General features: G+C 40.5%; 1 protein-coding gene across 5 annotated transcripts in view; it reads left to right on the top strand.

Moving 5' to 3' along the window:
- MYPN (myopalladin) overlaps positions 1-20,180 on the top strand; it is a 91,469-nt gene that overhangs the window by 16,112 nt on the left and 55,177 nt on the right. For all 5 annotated transcript variants that reach the window (XM_047761449.1, XM_047761447.1, XM_047761448.1 and 2 more), the window contains 3 exons: positions 12,513-12,688; positions 15,574-15,625; positions 19,277-19,391. In XM_047761449.1, the coding sequence (XP_047617405.1) occupies positions 12,513-12,688; positions 15,574-15,625; positions 19,277-19,391 (343 nt within the window). The remainder of the gene's footprint in view (positions 1-12,512; positions 12,689-15,573; positions 15,626-19,276; positions 19,392-20,180) is intronic.

The following is a 20,180-nucleotide window of genomic DNA, read 5'->3' on the forward strand; positions in this document are numbered from 1 at the left end:
ACTTAGGCAGCTGTGGAAGGTAGCCCAGGCATCGGATGCTTTGATCAGACTGGGGTAGGGACCATGGGCAAGTAGAGAAAAGTTGTGAAGAGCAATATTTAGAAGAAAAGACTCAAGTCAAACTTGGTGACTGACTAGATAGGAAGGATAAGCAAAAAAATTTTACTCCACAAGTCTGAAGCTGGGTACCTGGAAGAACTCTGGGGTCAGTGTCAAGGACTGGAGGAGGCAGATGATTTGAGTCTGAGGAGATGGGGGGACCACTTCCAGTAGACAATCAGAAAGGCAGCACTGAAGGTCAAATGAGAGGGTAGTGGAACTGGAGACATTCCAAGGAATGCCCTGGACACTGGGATATCTGGACACAATATCTCTGGCATTACAAAGGGTCTATAAATACAGGTAACACTTGGAACTAACTGCTAGTGGTGCTAGACTGGGGCAGGGTTTTCCAACCTTTTTTTTTGGCAGGAATTCCTCCACCCCTTTTCCCCCCACAATAAATCTGTTACATTATCCCAATACATACTTTACAAACACACACGCACATACACACAAGGGTTGGGGTGGAAGAAGCGTACAGCCCTACCTGCCTGCTCACCACCGAAACTCCTAAGGCCCAGAAGCACAGATTTTGATTGAGAGAATGCCTTTGAAAATGCTTGAAAATAATGAGACACTTATCCTTTTTGCTGTTTTTGCAAGAAAATGTAATAAGTATACCTGGCAACTGAGGTCTAGTCTTATACGCATGGGCCCCTGTGTGTTCTCAGTATTCTCTTCATGGTCTTGCAACTCTGGTTTAGTAAATTTAAAAAAAAAAATCCTTTTTACTTATATTTGTTGATTCCCAAGTCGACTGGGTAGAAGTTGTTTTGTTTTGTAGGGGTGAGATCCTGTATCATTGAAGCTGGCTGTTTTTGAAAGCTTGTTAATCTTGGACATAGTTTCACTGGAGTAGTTGAAATACATTCACGAGGGATCCACAGATGAAAGAGTCTACAGGAATCCACAGCAAATGGCCATGATCCCTTTTTGTACCCTGACTAAAAATTCTTTTCCCAGGAATGTACAGCTGGGTCATACTAAGTATGTTTGATTGTACACAACCTTCTGAAGCAGCAAAAATTCACCTTTTATAGATGTTAATGTCCGCTCTGGCTGTTAAGTTTCACTAATTGCTTCCTCTGGACATTTGCCTGCAAGTGATATGCTGAGGAAATAAAAAAGAAATAAATTTGTTATAAAGACGAAGGATATTTTAAATGGCATAAGGGAATTTAAAAATACTATAATTATATGTGATATGGAATGTAAAACTTCATATAAACATTTAAAAATATTACATTACTTAGGGTTTTTTTTTCTTCTATCTTTTGGTAAAATATAGATACCTTCATTTATTCATTCATGTAACAAATATTGTGTCTATTATGTGCCATGGACTGTTATAGGAAATAAGATTAAAGCAGAGAGTAAGGAAAATCCCTTGCCTTTACGGATCTTAGAGTCTAGTAAAGAACACAGACAAAAAATCCACAATGACTACATAATTACAATTGTGATAAGTGCTGTAAAGGAGGGTGCATATAGCAAAAGGACCAAACCTGGTGAATGAGTTGGGGAAGGTTTTCCTGCAAAGTGGTATTTAGGCTGAGACATAAAAGATGGCTAGGAGTTAGCCCAGCAAAGTGGGGTTTAGGGAAAAGCATTTGCAGAGTGAGGGAAAAGCAAATTTGAGGCAGTGAGATTAAATTTGTTCGCTTTACGGAACTGAAGGAACTGATGTCACCAGAACATGAAGAGTGAGGAGGAAGTAGTTTGGGATATAAGTTCAGAGAGGGGGACAGAGGCTAGATTTTTAAGGGCCTCCCAGAACAAGCTTCTCAAAGTGGGGCCCTGGACCAACAGGTCAGCATCACCCAGAGCTCAGTGGATGTGAAAATTTGCAGGTTCTACCTTGGACCTAGTGAATTAGGATCTCTAGGGCAGAGGCCCAGACATTTGTGCTTTAAGAAATGACTGTTTGTTTCTGTGCTAAGAACTTTTGCCATCTCTTCAGAGACCTCCTCACCCAGGTGGACCATCTCCTTGCTCTGTTCCCTGACCCAGACATTGAAATCTCTATTAAATGTTCTAACATGGACTCCTCAGTCCTTACTCCCACAGTACACCCCCAAAGCCTCTTTCTCTTGGTGTCACCTCACCCTAGCAGGTGGTCCTTTAAGGTAGGATCTGTTTCAAGGTAGAAAACCAAGCTAATTTCTGTGACATCCATTTGACCCATGGGAAAACCCATATCTTTGCCCATGCAAACTTTGGAAATGTAGGCTATTTCCAGTGCAGTCCTCTTTTCTTGCTCTTCCCTCTTGGGGAATGCTAAATATCCTTTGGCTTAAAAGTTTCTGAGGCAAGAGTTGGGTATAAGCCTCTGTGTCCCCATCAACTCCAGAAGCTACAGGTCAGGATCTCCAAGGGATTCTGTAGAGGTCCCTGTCACATGCCTATTAAGCTTCTGTAATCAGCCTCTCAACCTCCTCATCTAGTCCCCTAAAGTGGACACAAATCGCCAGACTGAATTTTCTGAGTTGTTGTATAAGTGCATTTTGAATATCCTCCTGGATACTAGTCGGGTTCTTAATCCTCTAAGCCATGTTGTTTCAGCTTTTTTCCCATTCTGAACAAAGTCATTACAAATGTTCTAATTTATTCTCCTGGAGTATGAGTACGCCTAGGTATAGAATTGTTAGCAGAGGTTGTACAACTTCAACTTTATAATACCAAATTATTATTATTATTTTATTTTTTGGCATGCAGAAGTTCCCGGGCCAGGGATCAAACTCCAGCCACGGCAGTGACAACGCTGAATCCTTAACCACTAGGCCACTAGGGAATACCACCAAATTTTCTCTTAAAGGAACCGTTTCAATTTACAACCCTACCAACACTGTATAAGAGTTCTGGTTGTTCTATATCATTGCCAGTATAGATATCATAAGACTTTTTAACTTTTGCAAATCTGATACGTATGATGATTTTTTGTTGTGATTTTAATTCTCATTTCCACAGTTAACAATGAGGTTGAGAATTTTAAAAAATACACTTATTGGCCATTTAGGGTTCATTTCTTATGAAGGACATGTTTACACTTTTCACTCTTATTCTATTATTGTTTTCTTATTGATTTGTAAGAATTTTAAAAACATGATTCCCTGTGTTATGAAAAGATTTTCTCCCAGTTTGTTTTGTTTTTTTTTTATTTTGTTTATAGTATCTTTTGATAATTAGATTTTTTTGACTTTAATACCAAATTAACTAGTTTCCTTTATGGTTTGCTTTTATAGTTTGCGTCTAGCTTATCAAGAATTTTTCACATGGAAGAACACAAAAAAATATTAATAAAATTGAAACCATAGCATACCCTCCCCACTTTGTACCCCTATACTCGCATGAGTGAAACAGCCACTGGACATGAAAACTTAAGTTTGACAATCAGTAGCAGTCAAATAGAACATACAAAACCCTGAATTGTGTTCCAAAATCCAATATAACTTTGAGTCCTGTTAGAAAGTGTCTACTCTTGTTTTATTGTCCAATATGCCCCAGTTGCATTCTGTATATGAAGAGTCACTCTGATGCATGGAGGGAGCTGAAGGTATCAGTAAATAAAAGTAAATAAACTACCCTTTGGCTATTTCAGGCCTTAAACTCTTCACTTAAGATAGTGGGTCTCTAGTTCCCCAGACTTAAAAAAAAAAAAATGAAAATGAGGAGTTCCCATCGTGGCTCAGTGGGTTAAGATCACAACTAGTATCCATGAGGATGCAGGTTCAATCCCTGGCTTTGCTCAGTGGGTGAAGGATCCAGCATTGCCGTGAGCTATGGTGTAGGTTGCAGATGTGGCTCAGATCCAACGTTGCTGAGGCTGTGGTGTAGGCCTGCAGCTGTAGCTTCTATTTGACCCCTAGCCCAGGAACTTCCATATGCTGCAGGTACAGCCCTAAAAAAAGAAAAAAAAATGAAACAGATTTGAGGCTATAATTTATTTGAATAAATTCATTTAACATCCATACAAGAAACATTTTGGGGAACAGCTACCATGTGCCATACACTGTGCTAGGAACCAGATAAGCAAATGCTAAACCAACGTGATAACCTCTGCCCTGTGGCGTTTATTGTCCAGTACGGGAGAGAGATATTAAACAAATAAATCTATAGATAAACATACAATTACAAGTAATGTGTAGGTTCTGTGAAGTAAACGAACAGGGTATTAGGAGAGGGAGTAATAGGAGGTGGGACAGGGACACTGGAAAGGCTGGGGCAGAGTTAAAGGAAGCTCTTAGTAATCATCCTTTTAATGAGCATTATTACTGGTGAGTCATAATAACACATTCAAAATATGTTTAGAAGTTGTTAATGTGCTAAAGCAATGAGTCATAATATTTAGCCAAGCTGTATTTTAGACAAAACAGTCACTAAGATCAGACTGGTGATGTGCAGCATAAAAGTCCAATTAAATCTGAAAAACGTGTCTCTTCAGTGTATTCATTTCCAGGCTTGGTAGCTAGCCAAATTAGCAGGTCTGGCAAGCTCTCCTGAATGCATTAAAAACAGGTCCTTCTTTATCATTTGGACCTGGCCCATTTCCTCAGATCACTGACTCATTTCTGCTGAGCCATGAATTATGTCTGGCACCCACTGCCATTCTGTAAGTGTCATGAGGATTTGGAGTTCTACAAGCATGCAGCTGGGCAGGGTATTTCTATGAAAGCATTCCCTAGCATGGATAGACATTTGAGGAGAGTATATTTCGCCCTTACCCTCAAAAGTCTTCAGACTATCTGGGTAAATTTTAATACTTTTTCAGAAGGCAGGCTGACCAGTGCATTATTTCTGAGTGGGTCATGGTGTTAAAGTAGAATGACAGCAGTTACTGGCTGTTCCTTGGGGCTGGCTGAAGCCATTCTGGCCATCTAAGTAAGGACAAAAATGCTTCCGACAGAGAGTTTGAATCATTCTACGTATCTCCTTCTGGCTGTCCAATTGTTTGTAGGTGTTTCCACTCTTATTCTGATAAAGAACAGAAACGTTATCTAAAGAAATGAGATAACCTTGTAATATTTATATAAGGGAAGATATTTGTTTATTTGTTTTGAAATTTGTTATTTATATTTGCCTAATCAAATTAATACAGGCACATTGCCTCAAAAGTCAAATAATATTCAAATACAGACTACTTTCAACTCTTTTTGCAGTTTCCTATTTATTCTACTTTAGATTTCTAAATGGTATGACAGTGGTTCTTAAACTTTTCTGTTCTCAGGACCCCTTTACAGTCTTAAAAGTTATTCAAACTCAAAAGAGATTTTGTCTATGTGTGTTATGCCTGTAATTGTATTAGAATTAAAGCTGAGAAATGTTTTACTTATTTTAAAGTAACAAATAATAAACATGCTACCATAAATAATTTTATGACAAATAACTGTATTTTACCAAAAAAAATTTTTGAATGAGAAGAGTGACATTGTTTTACATTTTTTGCAAATCTCTTTAACATCCGACTTAATAGAACTGGACTCTCATATCCAGCTTTTGCATTTGGTTTGCTGTGATATGTTGTTTGGGTTGAAGTAAATTTAAAAATTTGGCATTATGCAGATATGTAGTTGAAAACAGGAGGAATAGTTTAATAGCCTTTTCAGATAATGTGGCTATTCTTATTTGATTCTACCTCAAAATTCAACTAGCAGCAGTTTCTTAAAGGTTAGTTGCAATGTGAAACCTGAAACCATACCAATGAACTTTTGTACCCTGCTATAATAAAACCCTTTGTCTGTCTTGAACTTTGAATGGATAACATCACACACTGGCCGCTTGGAAAATGAGTAATGCAGATTTTCCAAATGTTGACACATTCTATTATACAATATTTTAAAAATCATATTTGCTAATATAATCATTGATCTCATTAAACCTCTCTTTAAGTATGGAGAAGCCCTAAACTCACTATGAGAGATACGAGTTTTCCAAAAATTCTAAGTTTTCCTTGAGAGTATGAATTTTTTTCATTGGCAAGAAATGTCAGTTATTTTTACTTGAAACAATAAGCTTACTTCCTTCATTTTTGAGAAAACGTCTGCCAAACACCCAAATCTGAATAGCTACAATTTGTCAGCTATTCTTTTGCATTAAGATATTGTTTCATGCATTAAGTGCCTAGTTCAACTTTAAAAAGTCACATAAGCACTCTTCCATATTCAGCAGAAATGCTTTGTGCTACTTCCCATTTTACCACCCAGAATGTTAAAAAGATGTAGACTCAAGGTTGAAATTTAATAAAAGTCATGACTGCTTCATTGAGAACATTTTTAAGTGAATCCGGATTTTTTTTTTTTTAACTGCAAGTGTGGTCATGAAGAACACAATGATCATTAGTCAGTTTTATGCTGTGAAAGCAGCAGCAATTTTACCCACTGTGGCTTTTGCACCATCAGTGTAAATGTTAACACAATGCAAAGGCAAATAATATCTTAGTATAATGTGAAAATAGTTTTGTCATCACAGAAAGTAAAGAGAACCACTGTAATATGCTTATAAACCACTATTGCTTGGTATGCTGATGTTAGCTGTTTGCCCTTGACTTCTGTTCCAAAAGATGGTGGTTTAGCCCCCTTCACTAAACCAGAACCTTCATGTTCCTTCCTTCATTGCCTCAATGTAATCACATCACACTGTTGCTTAAAATTTTTTAATGCTTAGCTTCTTCTTACTATGTAAATCTTATTTACTGCCAAGTCCAGTAGGAGAAAATGACGTTTCCTTGCTCGTACAACTTTTTATTTTCACCTAAAGTTGGTGACTGTCTTGTGTTTTACGTGCTGAGTTCTGTGGTCCCATCACAAATTTATCTCAGGAGTTCTCACTGTGGCACAGTGGTAATGAACCCAACTAGTATCCATGGGGACAGGGGTTCAATCACTGGTCTCGCTCAGTGGGTTAAAGATCCGGCATTGCTGTGAGCTGTGGTGTAGGTCGCAGAGGCAGCTTGGATCCTGCATGGCTGTGGCTGTGGCATAGGCTGGCATCTGTAGCTCCGACTGGACCCCTAACCTGGGAACCTCCATATGCTATGGGTGTGGCCCTAAGAAGACAAAAGACAAAAAAAAAAAAGAAAAAAAAAAACCTCAGTTTTCAAATATATTTGTAAAACATCTCCTAACTGTTCTGCTCCCTGCAGTGAGGCCATTGGGCCCATTTGCTTTTCCCTGGAGAAGTCCCTCTTGAAGCCCTTCAACCTCTTGTTCCAATATGGAGCAGCTGCTCACACAGCCGGCAACTCAGCCTTCATCCTGGGGCATCTCCTAACTGCTCGGAAGAAAGGATGCCACCTGCTGCGGGAATCTAAATGCTTATTTTCTAAGCCTGAAATCAGTGACCCTATTTTAACCTCTATCTCCTCCCCCTTTGTTAATGTGTATCCACAGCCCCAATCTTGAATCTCCAAATCCTGAAACTTGCTGCCGTTCTGCTGCACATTTCCCTCCCTCCCTGACATCCCCAAGTAGGCACTTGGTTGTCAGATTTTTCTACTTTCCTGGCTTCTCATTCTGCTTTCTACCCTCCGAAAGTGTTTGAGGTCTCAGGTCTGCTTCTGTCTCCCTCCCCCCCCCTTTTTTTGGCCTTTTTGCCTTTTCTAGGGCCATACCCGAGGCATATGGAGGTTCCCAGGCTAGGGGTCCAATCAGAGCTACAGATGCCAGCCTATGCCAGAGCCACAGCAATGTGGGATCCGAGCCATGACTGTGACCTACACCACAGCTCACAGCAACACTGGATCCTTAACCCACTGAGCAAGGCCAGGGATCGAACCCGCAACCTCATGGTTCCTAGTCGGATTTGTTAGCCACTGAGCCACGATGGGAACTCCTCCCTTCCCATTCTTTTGGTCCTTGTGCTTGTATACCTTTAAAAATGTCCTTTATTCCCATTTCAGGGTCATTTCAGGTGGCGAGTAGAGATAAATACATGTGGAATGTTTGACTGGACCCTCGCTACTTGCATTTAGAACCACACCTGCTCTGAGGGTTTGTTCATACAAGTTCCTTGGGGTCTTGTTGAGATTTATGCTTTGAGAGATTTATGAACCGATTTCAGCTGCTTCACATACGGCTGCTGCCACAACAGATCACACACTGGCACAGAATGATGAAGCAACTAAAATACTTACAAAATGTCAACTATCAATTCTTTCCATCATTTGGTCTTTCAACAAACCCACCACATATTTTATGAGTCCCTACTATGTTTTAGGGTACTGTTGTAGGTGTGGGTTTATATTGGTAAGGCTGAAAAGGGGCTCTAATGGACTTTACGATACAGTAGGAGGAGCAAAATATAACACAGCGAGTTTCTAAAATAATTTCAGAAAATAATAAGTGCTGTGAAGATAACAAAAGAGAATGATGTGAGAGTGTCTGAGGATAAAGAAGCATTAGGAAGAGGATCGGGAGAGGCCTCTCTGAGGGGGTGACATTCGAGCTGAGGCCTAACTGATGAGAAGAGTCTATTTTTATGAAGATGGGGGGATGAGGATTTCAGGAAGTACAAAATCCTAATAGGGAGCATAGCTTAGTGTGTTCAAAACAGAAAAAAAAAAAAAAAAAAAAAGGAATGTGGTTGGAACATAGTGAAGGGAGAATGATGGAAGAAGGGGTCCAGAGGGCAGAGGGGCAGGTTTGAGTGTTATGCCAAATAGAGGTGAAAGTTAAAACTATCAGATGAGATAATGGCCAGAGAGTGTCTAAAAACCTGTCCTAGGCAGTGTGAATACTGCACCAGCTTTATAAGGCATGGTCCCTGCATTCCGAGAACTTCCAATTTAGTGAAATTGGTAAGACAAGGCAAACTCCCCAAATAGAGAATAATAAAAGACAGTGTATAATCAAGCCTTGCATGACATACTACAGGTTAAAAAAAAAAAAAAGTTAATGTGACAATCATTGAGAACTGATGGTAAAAGGTGCTCTGTGTAGGAGGTGATATCTGAGCCAAACTGAGAGTTGAGTTATATCTGTCATAACTAGAAGGAGAAGAAGAGAATTTCAGAGTGAGAGAAAATCACAAGCAGAGGCTTAAAGGTAGAAGCAAAGATGACGTATTTATGGAACAGCAGAGAAAAGCTTGACTTCAGAAGTCATTGAGTAAGTGTGTTTTCTTTTTTTCGGTCTTTTTTTTTTGCCTTTTCTAGGGCCACTCCCTCAGCATATGAAGGTTCCCAGACTAGGGGTCTAATTGAAGCTGTAGCCACCAGCCTACACCAGGGCCACAGCAACGCAGGATCTGAGCCATGCCTGTAACCAACACCACAGCTCAGGGCAACGCCAGATCCTTAACCTGCTGATCAAGGCCAGGGATCGAACCTGCAACCTCATGGTTCCTAGTCAGATTCGTTAACCACTGTGCCACAACGGGAACTCCAATAGGTGTGTTTTCTTAAATGTGATTTAAAACCCTGCTTAACAGTAAGAGGGAAGGGTTAAAACACTGAGTGGTTGGATCTGGAATTACAATAAAGACTAGCGATTGCCAAGACTCCTTAATTTTTTTTTGGCCATTCCCAAGGCATGTGGAAGTTCCCAGGCCAGGGATCGAACCCGTGCCACAGCAGAAACCCAAGCAGCAGCAATGACAATGCTGGATTCTTAACCTGCTGAGTCACAGAGGAACTCTAAGGACTCCTTAATTTTTGACAATGAATAGTGATAACACTTCCCCACCTAATTACTTTTTATTATGTTGTTGATTACTTATTTAAAAATAAAAACAATTATAAAAAGGTGTACACTGAGACAACACACTCCTCTATGCTTTCATCTCTCTTGTTTCCCTCACTCCAATAGATAGCCACTCAGGTTTTCATTTCATTCTTTCCTGTTTTTCCTTATGCAGATGCAAACAACATGACTATAACTTATTTCTTGCCCTCTGTGTTAGTTTCCTAGAGCTACTGTAGCAAAGCACCACAAGCTGGATGGTTTACACAACAGAAATTAACCGTCTTGTGGTTCTGGAGGCTGGGAGTCCAGAAACAAAGGATCAGCAGGTCCATGATCCCTCTAACTCTGGTAGACACCCTCCTCGTCTTTTCTAGCTTCCAGTGGAGGCATTCCTTGGCACTCTTTGGCTTGCAGCTGCGTCACTCCAATTTCTACCTCTGTCATCACGCCCTGTGTGTCTGTCTTCACATGAGGTTTTTCTCTCTTTTTTTTGGCTGCACCAGCGGCATGTGGAATTTCTTGGGCCAGGGATTGAACCCGCTCAGCGACCCAAGTCACAGCAATGACAATGCAGGATCCTTAACCCACAGCACTGAAAAGGAACTCCTGAGGTTTTTCTCTCCTGTTTTAAAAAAAATTTCATTGGGCATTCCCGTCGTGGCTCAGCAATTGACAAATCTGCCTAGCATCCATGAGGATGCAGTTTTGACTGCTGGCCTTGCTCAGTGGGTTAAGGATCTGCATTGCCATGAGCTGTGGTGTAGGTCATAGATGCAGGTACGGATCCAGTGTTGCTGTGGCTGTGGTGTAGGCCGGCAGCCGTAGCTCCAATTCAACCCCTAGCCTGGCAACCTCCATATGCCATGAGTGCAGCCCTAAAAAAAAATTTTTTTTTATTGGGGTATAGTTGATTTACAATGTTGTATTAGTTTTAGGTTTACAGCAAAGGGGATCAGCTACACATATATCTTTTTTTCCCATATAAATTATTACAGGACATTGAGTAGACCCCCCTGTGCTATATAGTAGGTCCCTGTTAGTTATTTAGCCTATATAAGGCTTTTCTCTTCCTTTTTTTTTTTTTTTTTTTTTTTGCCACCCCATGGCATATGGAGTTCCCAGGCCAGGGATCAGACCCAAGCTGCAATCTCAACCTACTGCAGCAACGGCAAATCCTTAACCCACTGTGCTGGGCCAGGGGATCGAATATATGTCCCATTGCTCCCAAGACGCCACTGATCACATTGCGCCACAGTGGGCACTCTGGATTTTTTTCTTCATAAAGAACCCCATTCATATTGATTAGGGCCCACCCTAATAACTTCGTCATAACTTGATTATCTATTTCCAAATAAGGTCATATTCCCAAGTATTGGGGAGTTAGGACTTGAACATATCTTTTGGTGGAGAGATAATTCAGCCCATAAAAACCCATATTTTTTAAATATACAAAAGCTAATACTCTCTATGTACTATTTTGCATCTTACTGCTAAATCTTTAACCATACATCTTGGGGTTCTTTCTGTATCAGTATACAGAGATCTTTCCCATTCTCACAGGATCCAAGCCACATGTGCGAACTACACCACAGCTCATGGCAATGCTGGATCCTTAACCCACTGAACAAGACCATGGATCAAACCCCCATCCCCATGGATACTAGTTGGGTTCCTTACCACTGAGCCATGACGGGAATCCCCCATTCTCTTTTTAGAGCTGCATATTGTTCTATTACATGGCTGTGCCATAGTTTTTTTCATAAGTGAGGGACACTTGGATTATTTCTAATCTTTTGCTGTTTAAATGAATAACCTGAACACTTGTCATTTTGTATGTACACACGTGTATGTGTATGAAGGATTCTCACAAGTGGGATTGTTGGGTCAAATAATAAACAAACCTGTAATTTTGGCAGATGTTCCCATATTCCTTTCATAGGGGTCGTACCATTTGATGTTCCTACGGCCACATATGAAAGTGGTCAAACTTTAAGGCTTTTGCCAATATGTTACATGAAAGATGGTATTTCCATGTAGTTTGAATGTCTTTTTCTCTTATTATGCACCTCCATATTTTAAATATTATTTTATATATTATTTCATGTAAACTTTTGGCAAAAAAATCCTGTATTATCATAAAAATGTCTAACTTCAAGTACATATGCTTAAAATAAAATACCACGACCTATAGAAATATAGTTAGGTTATTTGCCAGAAATGGGGTACCCCTGGGAAAATATGACCCATCCCCCTTACTCTGATGACTCAAGTAACCCAACAAATAATTTTCATTTAGCTAGGCCAGATGCAGTTTTATAGTAGGAAATGAATGCTGAACATCAGCTTCACAAACTTTTAATACCCCTTAGATTTTCTCCAAATAAGCTAAAGTGGCACTTAATGTATACCACAGAAAGCTCTAAGTCTGCCTAGCAGAAGCCAAGTTCCACAGCAAAGACTCTGCTCCCTACAATTGGCTGCCTTTACCATCTCATCTATATTCTTTCAGTTATCTTTCAGTTCAGTTTCTTTCATTCCTAATAGGAGCCACTTCGCAATTTCCTGAATTAAGTGTCACAGCTCTTCTTATTGTTACAACCAAATCATACCAAAATAGTGGACTGTTTAAAGTTTTGATTCTAAGTTTGTCTCAGTTTTCTTCTTAGGGAACACCTGGAGCCATGCATATCATTAATACTCACATTTCCACCATGCCAATACTCTTCCTTGCAGGTGGTACTGTGAAGGCAAGGAGCTTGAAAATTCCCCAGACATTCATATCATCCAGGCAGGAAATCTGCACTCACTGACCATTGCTGAAGCCTTTGAAGAGGACACAGGACGCTATTCTTGCTTTGCTTCTAACATCTATGGGACAGATTCAACTTCTGCTGAGATTTACATAGAAGGTAAAGCAAAATACTCTTGGAGCATGACATTTACTAGTAAGATATAGAGTTACAATAAATAAATATTTATCGAGGGCCTACTCTACCACACACTCTTCAGTGGGGATAACAGCAGTGAGCCAAACAGACAAAAAAACCTAAGTTCAAGATGGTGTTTACGCTGTAATAGGAGAGACAGAAAAATGAGATAAATAAAATATAAAATGTTAGGTATATGAAATGGTTCTGATCACCAATTTCAATGTGTGTGTGCATGTGTGTGGTGGGGGGGAAATTCCCAAGCAACAACAAGCAATTCTCCATGACACGAATTAAGTATCCTACGATTTAACTCAATTCTGACCCATCTGCCTGGAGATAGTGTCAGATACAACGGGTAAAGGCTTAGTCCTACAAGACTGCTCTCACCGCATTTTAGCTGTCAATCACAAGTAGTGGGTCCCAGGTTACCCACAACTTCTGACTTGGCTGCAAACTGGAGGTTCTCACAACAACCCCTGCTTCCTGCTCTGGGTTCAACTAGCTTGCTAGAGTCTCTCATAGAACTCAGGGAAACACTTATTTACATTTATGACAAAGAATATGATAGAATATGATAGGTGAAGAGATACATGGGGTGAGGTCTGCGAGGGTCCCAAATATAGGAGCTCTGTCCCCATGGAGTTGGGGTGTGTCACCCTCCTAGTGTAGCTAAAAGCTCTCCAAACCCCATACTATTGGGATTTTTACAGAGGTGTCCTCACACAGGTGTGATTAACTATTAACTCCATTTCCTGCCCTCTCCACTCTCCGGCATATGACGTGATGGGGCTAAAAATTCTAAGCTTCTAGTCAGGGCTTGGTCAATAGGGTAACCAGCTCCATCTAGGAGTCATGTTGAGTCACCTCATTAGAATAAAAGATGCTCCTAGTACTCTCATCACTTAGGAATTTATTAGAGTTTTAGGAGCTCTGTGTCAGGGACAGGGTCAAAGACAAATTATAGAACAGGGGGTGTTCCTAAGTGCTCATCACTTAGGAAATTATAAGGGTGTTAGGAGCTTTGTGATGGGAACCAGGGCAGAAACCAAAATATGTGTCTTCTGTTATCTCACAGTATATATGAGCACTGTGAAAGAAACAGAAAGGAAGAAAACGGGATAGGAAGTATGAGTATGCATACATGCGTGCGTGCATGTGTGTGTGTGTTTGTATGTGTGTGTGTGTTTGTGAGAGAGAGACAGAGAATAGGTTGCTATTCCAGACGGAGTGGTTTAGATCTCACTCACTGGGTGACATATAAATGAAGACCTGAAGGAACTGAGAGTGAACCACAGGATGTTCAAGGGGAAAACAGCAGAGAAATTTCCAGGCAGAGAAATCAGCAAGTTCAGTGGCCCTAACGTGGCCATGTGTCTGTCTCAGGGTATAAAGATGAGTTCGTGTAGCCAGCATGGAACAAAGAAGGAAGAAAATAAGAGTTAAGGTCAGAAGTTCAAGGTGGAATGGAGGAGTTCCCATTGTGGCTCAGTGGAAACGAATCTGACTAGTATCCATGAGGACGCAGGTTCGATCCCTGGCCTTGCTCATTGAGTCTGGGATCCGGCGTTGCCATAGCTGTGGTGCAGGTTGCAGATGTGGCTTGGATCCCACAATGCTGTGGCTGTGGTGTAGGCTGGCAGCTATAGCTCCAACTTGACCCCTAGCCTGGAAACTTCCATATGCCGCAAGTTCAGCCCTAGAATGACAAAAACCAAAACCAAAACAAAATAAAACAAGATGGGATGGAGGTGGGAGGAGGTAGGTGAGTAGAGTATGTGGGTCCCGGTAGGTCATGGGAGGAACCTGACTTTTACTCTGAAAGAGATGGGAAGCTCTGGATGATTCTAGGCAGAGATGGAACATGATCTGACTTAGCTTTTAACAGGGTCACTGTGGCTCCACCAAAAGGAGTCAAGGGTGGAAGGAGGGGATCATTGGGAGACTTGGAAGGGCATTTATATCGGGACCAAACTTATATGACTAATTTTAGGGAAGAAATCAATTTATGTACCTTATATATCGACCGTTTTTGTTCTTATTTATCTCATCCTCTGAGTTTTTTCTGGGAACCATTCTTTAGTAATTTTATCATCTATAATACCTTATGGATGCTTGGCTTTTAGCACTTATTGTATTATTATGGTACAAAGGCTGGAACTGTCTCATTCTTCTTTATAGCTCTGATTACCTTACATAGTACCAAGTACAGAGTGGATAGATGTGTGAACAATGATAATGATAATGAATAACGCATGAATAGAAATGTGTTACATATTTTCATCCTCAAATTTTTGGAGTACAATAAATACCTCCAGATTTAGCTCTGTTACATCTTCCTGGAATTTGCTATCTTGAGAAGCAAATCCGGTATCAAAGCTCTGCTAACAGTGCTGAGATTGGATTGCCAATTTTCTTAACTTTGTGGCAACAAAGCCACTCGCAAGATGAAGTGTGACTTGTTAATATTAGGACTGGACGGAAGAGCAGCCACCTACACCTACAATGTTTGGAATCCAATGTAATCCTTTCTTTTATTTAATTTGCGTAGGCCAAGAGCAAAAGGATTTATGGACACCACAGAATGTCTGCTAAAAACTGTTCTGTTAAAGGCATCAGCAGGTGTTTCATACACAAGAACATTTGGAACTTGAGCCAGTTGATTTGAACTCTGTCACTAACTAGCCATGTGACCTGAGCAAGTTCCTCAACTATTTTTGGTCTATTTCCTTATCTGCAAATTAGGGGTTAGTTTAGGGAATCACTGAGTTTATTTCTAGGTCTAAAATTCTATAGGTCTTCAAGTGCCTAGGAGCCAGTTTAAGAAATGATTTTTAAAATTACCTGTCTTGTGTTTATTTCCCCAGGGGTTTCTTCCTCTGACTCAGAAGGGGACCCTAACAAGGGCGAAATGAATCGGTAATTCTAATTTTCTCTCTTATAACCTTAGCATCCTCAGATCATGAGAAAGCTGCTAATTGTTTAGTAGAACTTGAGGGAAGGGCTCTAGTTATAATCTCAAAAAAAAAAAAAAAGATTGAATTTGGAGCAGACACTACTTCTTTTGCTTGTCTTGCTTAAAAGATTAATCTTAACATGAATTAAATGAATTTAAATGAATATTAACATTCATTTTAACATTTTAAAAATGAAATATCAGGAGTTCCTGTCATGGCTCAGTGGTTAACAAACCCAACTAGTATCCATGAGGATGTGGGTTCGATCCCCGGCCTTGCTCAGTGGGTTAAGGATGTGGCGTGCCATGAACTGCAGCATGGGTCACAGACGCAGCCCAGATCCTGCATTGCTGTGGCTGTGGCATAGGCCAGAAGCTACAGCTACGATTGGACCCCTAGCCTGGAAACCTCCATATGCCGTGGGTATGGCCCTAAAAAAAGACAAAAAATCCAAAAGAAAAAGAAATCTCACCTACGAAATATCATCATACTTATATCTACAGAGTAAAAAACAAACAACTCAGTGGTTCAAAAAGATTCATGTTTTCTGACTAAATAATAGTATTCAAAATAATCTGGTGATCCAAAATTATACATATGAAGGATCCAGACAAGTTCATAAGCTTTTTGCTAAACAATTGTGTCAAGTACTGAGTAAAGTTACATCTATCCACCATTGCTCTCCGCAACCACTGGCTAAGCACCCACCCTACACCAGGCACTTCACTAGATGCACTGGGTACTAAGAAAAATCAGGTGCTTCCTGCCTTCAAGAGGCTCATAGTTTAGTAGAGAGAAATATATGTACAGCAAATAAAGCAAGAAATGTATCTCAAGCATATAGTCAGTAAGAGTAACAAAGTGTTATATAAACTGTGTAATACAGTGATACATAAACTAAGATATAAACAAGTGCAGGGTGTAAGGACTTGGCACAAAGGACTCCTCAGGGAGGAAAAGAGAGATCAGGAAAGGCTCTGTAAAGTTGGTGAGCTTGAGCTGGGTCTTAAAAGAGCAATAGGTGGGCACCCCCAAACAAAGGAGGAAAAGGTATTTCAGGCAGAAGGGGCTGTGGACAAAAGGCATGGGAACTAGAAATAGACACAACAGCCATCCCTTGAGATGACCTGAAACATAGGCAGTATTGGAAGACGGATTAGGGTTGTCAACTGTGTTTGCATGTTCTAGGCTCTCCAGAGGGTAAGCTCCTTAAAGGGCAGAAGTCACGTCCTATTCTTCAAAATGGGGGGGAGGGGGGCATGCCTACTTCAGAATGCTAATTTCCTTTTCACTTTTGTGCACCTAAGAAAATTCATAACCAGAGTCAATTATTTCTCCCTTTAACTCTCCTTATCATTCTCATGGTTTTAGTTCAGTTCCTCCGTCTTTCCTGTCTCTTTATGCCAGTCACCTCCTTATCAGTGCTCTCACCTTTTTCTTTCTTTTACAATCTCCAAACTACAACCAGTTAAAGGATAATTCTGATCTTACCATTTTCCCCAGCTTTAAAAACTCATCAGCTATGGGAAAATAAAAGTCAAACACAAAACAAATGACAATTTTTTTTTTCTTTTGAGGGCCACACCTGCAGCATAAGAAAGTTACCAGGCTAAGGGTCAAATTGGAGCTGCAGCTGCTGGCCTATGCCATAGCCACAGTAACACCAGATCAGAGCCATGTCTGTGATCTGCACCACAGCTCATGGCAACCCACTGAGCAAGGCCAGGGATAGGACATGAATCCTCATGGATACTAGCTGGGTTTGTAACCACTGAGCCACAAGGGGAACTCCGCAAACAACATTCTAAACAGTCTAAACAGGGGCATACAAAGCTTTAGCCAAAAGAGTATTGACCAGGCTTTCCTGGCCCTTCCTTCTCCCTTCCCCCACCTCAATCTCTCTACAATGCTGCCATCTCACTCAAGCAATGTGCAGTCCATTTTCACCCCTTTGTTCAAGCTGTTCACTTTGCTAGTGATGCCCTATTCCTCTGCCTGGCACACTCTTATTTATCCTTCAAAGCGCCATCAAGTTCTATAATAAACCCCTCCTCCACTGCACATTCATCACTCCTTCCTCAAGGCTCTCAAAACAGGTGTTGTAAGCCTATTGGGTATGAATTTGACATACAAACTTAAATAATCAAGAAATATCTCATTTGTTTATTTTCTTTACATCTACTTGGAGTAGTTAGGATGTGCTCCCGTGGTATGTAAGAAGGACCCCAAATAAATGTAGCTTAGGACAAATATTTTTCCCATTTACATGTAAATCTGGCTGATAAAACAGCTCCACAGTCCACTGGGTCTGCTTCCAGCTTTCTCCTTCAACTCATTCTAAGATGTAGCCTTATCTTCTTAGTCTAAGATTAGAAGAATAAATGATACACCCTACCCCCCCCCCTTTTAGGGTCATCTCTCTTAAATCACATATATCACATATATCCTTCATAGCCTATGACCAGAAAGCAGTCACATGGACACAGCTAGCTTCAGGGAGGCTTAGGAAATGTAGTCTTTTTTTGGAGGAGCCATGTAAAGAAACCAGGGATTCTATTATTGTAGAAGAAGCAAACGGATGCTTCAGAAAAACTGATAGCCTCTACATCATCAAATAATTCTGCTTCTTTCTCTTATCCTGCCTGGCTCTGGGGGAAAAAAATTAATCAGTCATTATCAGGTGTCCCCTTCTCCTTCCACAGTTGTGCAAAGTTCACTGGGTATAAAGATGGAGATAAATGGTTTGATATTAAATATGGCTCTAAGCATCTTACATGAATTACCTTGTGTAACCCTCACAAAAACCCTTTGAGGTAAGCATGATTATTTCCCTGTGGTAGAGATGAGGAAACTGAGGCAGAGAAACGTAACAACTAGGGAACATGCTATCATCGATTGTCTACGCCCACAGGTTATGGGGAAGAGGCCCAAGTCCCAGATCTCAAGGTCCCTTCAAGTCCAGTGCTTTGTTTCTTCTCGACATGCTTGGGTACTGATGTCTTTAACAGGATTGGGAGCCTTGAACAGAAAGACTGCCATCCCCTTGGGACTCAGGTTCTCCCTCTTGTTGGGTTCTCTGGTGAGATCCACAGACCTCTCTTTTCTCAACAACAAAACTGAAATAATCACCCCTCTGCAGCCTTCTCAAGAATATTTCCTGGCTCTCCTGCCCTTCAGACAATCTCCTTCATTTAATTTATGTAACTTTGAAGAGCTCCTTGACTTAGGCTCTTCTGCTTTTTGCCATGCCCAAATCCCAGAGATTTATAAAACCTGGCCTCTTGCTTGAAATGGAAGATGGAGGGAAAATACAGAGGGCAGCAACAAAGCTCAAAAGGTTTTCTGCACATGCTCTGTCACAGCACTTGTCTTGAATCTCTGTTGTGAGTTTGCTTGAGTCCCCGGCTCTACGGAAAGCAGCTAATGCAAGGACAGAACTGGCGTCTTATCATCTTCCTGTTCACATTGCCTAACAAAGTCTGTAGCAAAGAAGCTCTCAGTAAATACTGAAGCTCTTGTGCAATACTGTTGAATGGAGATTTTTGTAAAGCTGAAAGACTTTTCACAACAACAATAGGTCTGTTTTCTAATCTATATTTTCATCGTTTCTCAGAATCCAGAAGCCAAATGAGGTGTCATCCCCTCCCACTACTTCTGCAGCCATTCCTTCAGCAGGACCCCCAGCCCAGAATGTGGGGGCCCAGCCCACGGTGTCAACCATCCAGCAGGTACAAGAGTCTAAGTGGAACTCAAGTGCCGTGGACTGTGATAGGCAGGAACTGTAACCATGACCAGCTTGTATGGCACGATCGTGTTCTCCTCTGTTGCAACTTCATAATGACCTTGGGCAGCTCACTCCTACCATCATGACAATCACTTTGCACTTCTGATATATGATATCAGTGGTTCCCCTGGCTTTGGGAACATAATCTCTAAATTCATAGGCAAATTTCATAGGAAAAGAAACTCTACAGATGAGTCTCTGACATTCCAGCTTTTGGAAGAGCACTGATTGCATATCTAAAGCCAGCTCTCACGTTGGCCCAGGACATACTGCATCATTAAACTCAGTTTCATGGAGCTATAAAAATTTACTTTCTAAGATAGAGTGACTATGAAACTAATTTTTAGAAAACATTAAAAGCTCCCATCCTTCAAGTTGATGATAATGATAGGAATACATGCTTCTTGTAAAAACATTTTTTAAAATGCAGACTAAATAAAAACCTTAGTCAAGGTTCTACTCCTCTTCCCCCACTCTTCAGAGGTACCTAGAAGATAGTTGCAGGTATTTTCTATGCATACATAAAAATGTATATCACACATATACTTTCAAAATATGAAATTATATTAACATAAATATATTTGTAATGTGCTAGTGATATATTTGAATACAAATATTGACATAAAAAAGAAAGCCCTACCATCTTTTAAAAAAATTAAACATAGTTCTTATCTGACCCATTTAGTAATGCAGAATGGTCGCATTTTAGTTCTAACCTAGTAGTTTTCTCCCC

Source organism: Phacochoerus africanus, chromosome 15 (assembly GCF_016906955.1).
Source record: "Phacochoerus africanus isolate WHEZ1 chromosome 15, ROS_Pafr_v1, whole genome shotgun sequence".
Classification (NCBI taxonomy): domain Eukaryota; kingdom Metazoa; phylum Chordata; class Mammalia; order Artiodactyla; family Suidae; genus Phacochoerus; species Phacochoerus africanus.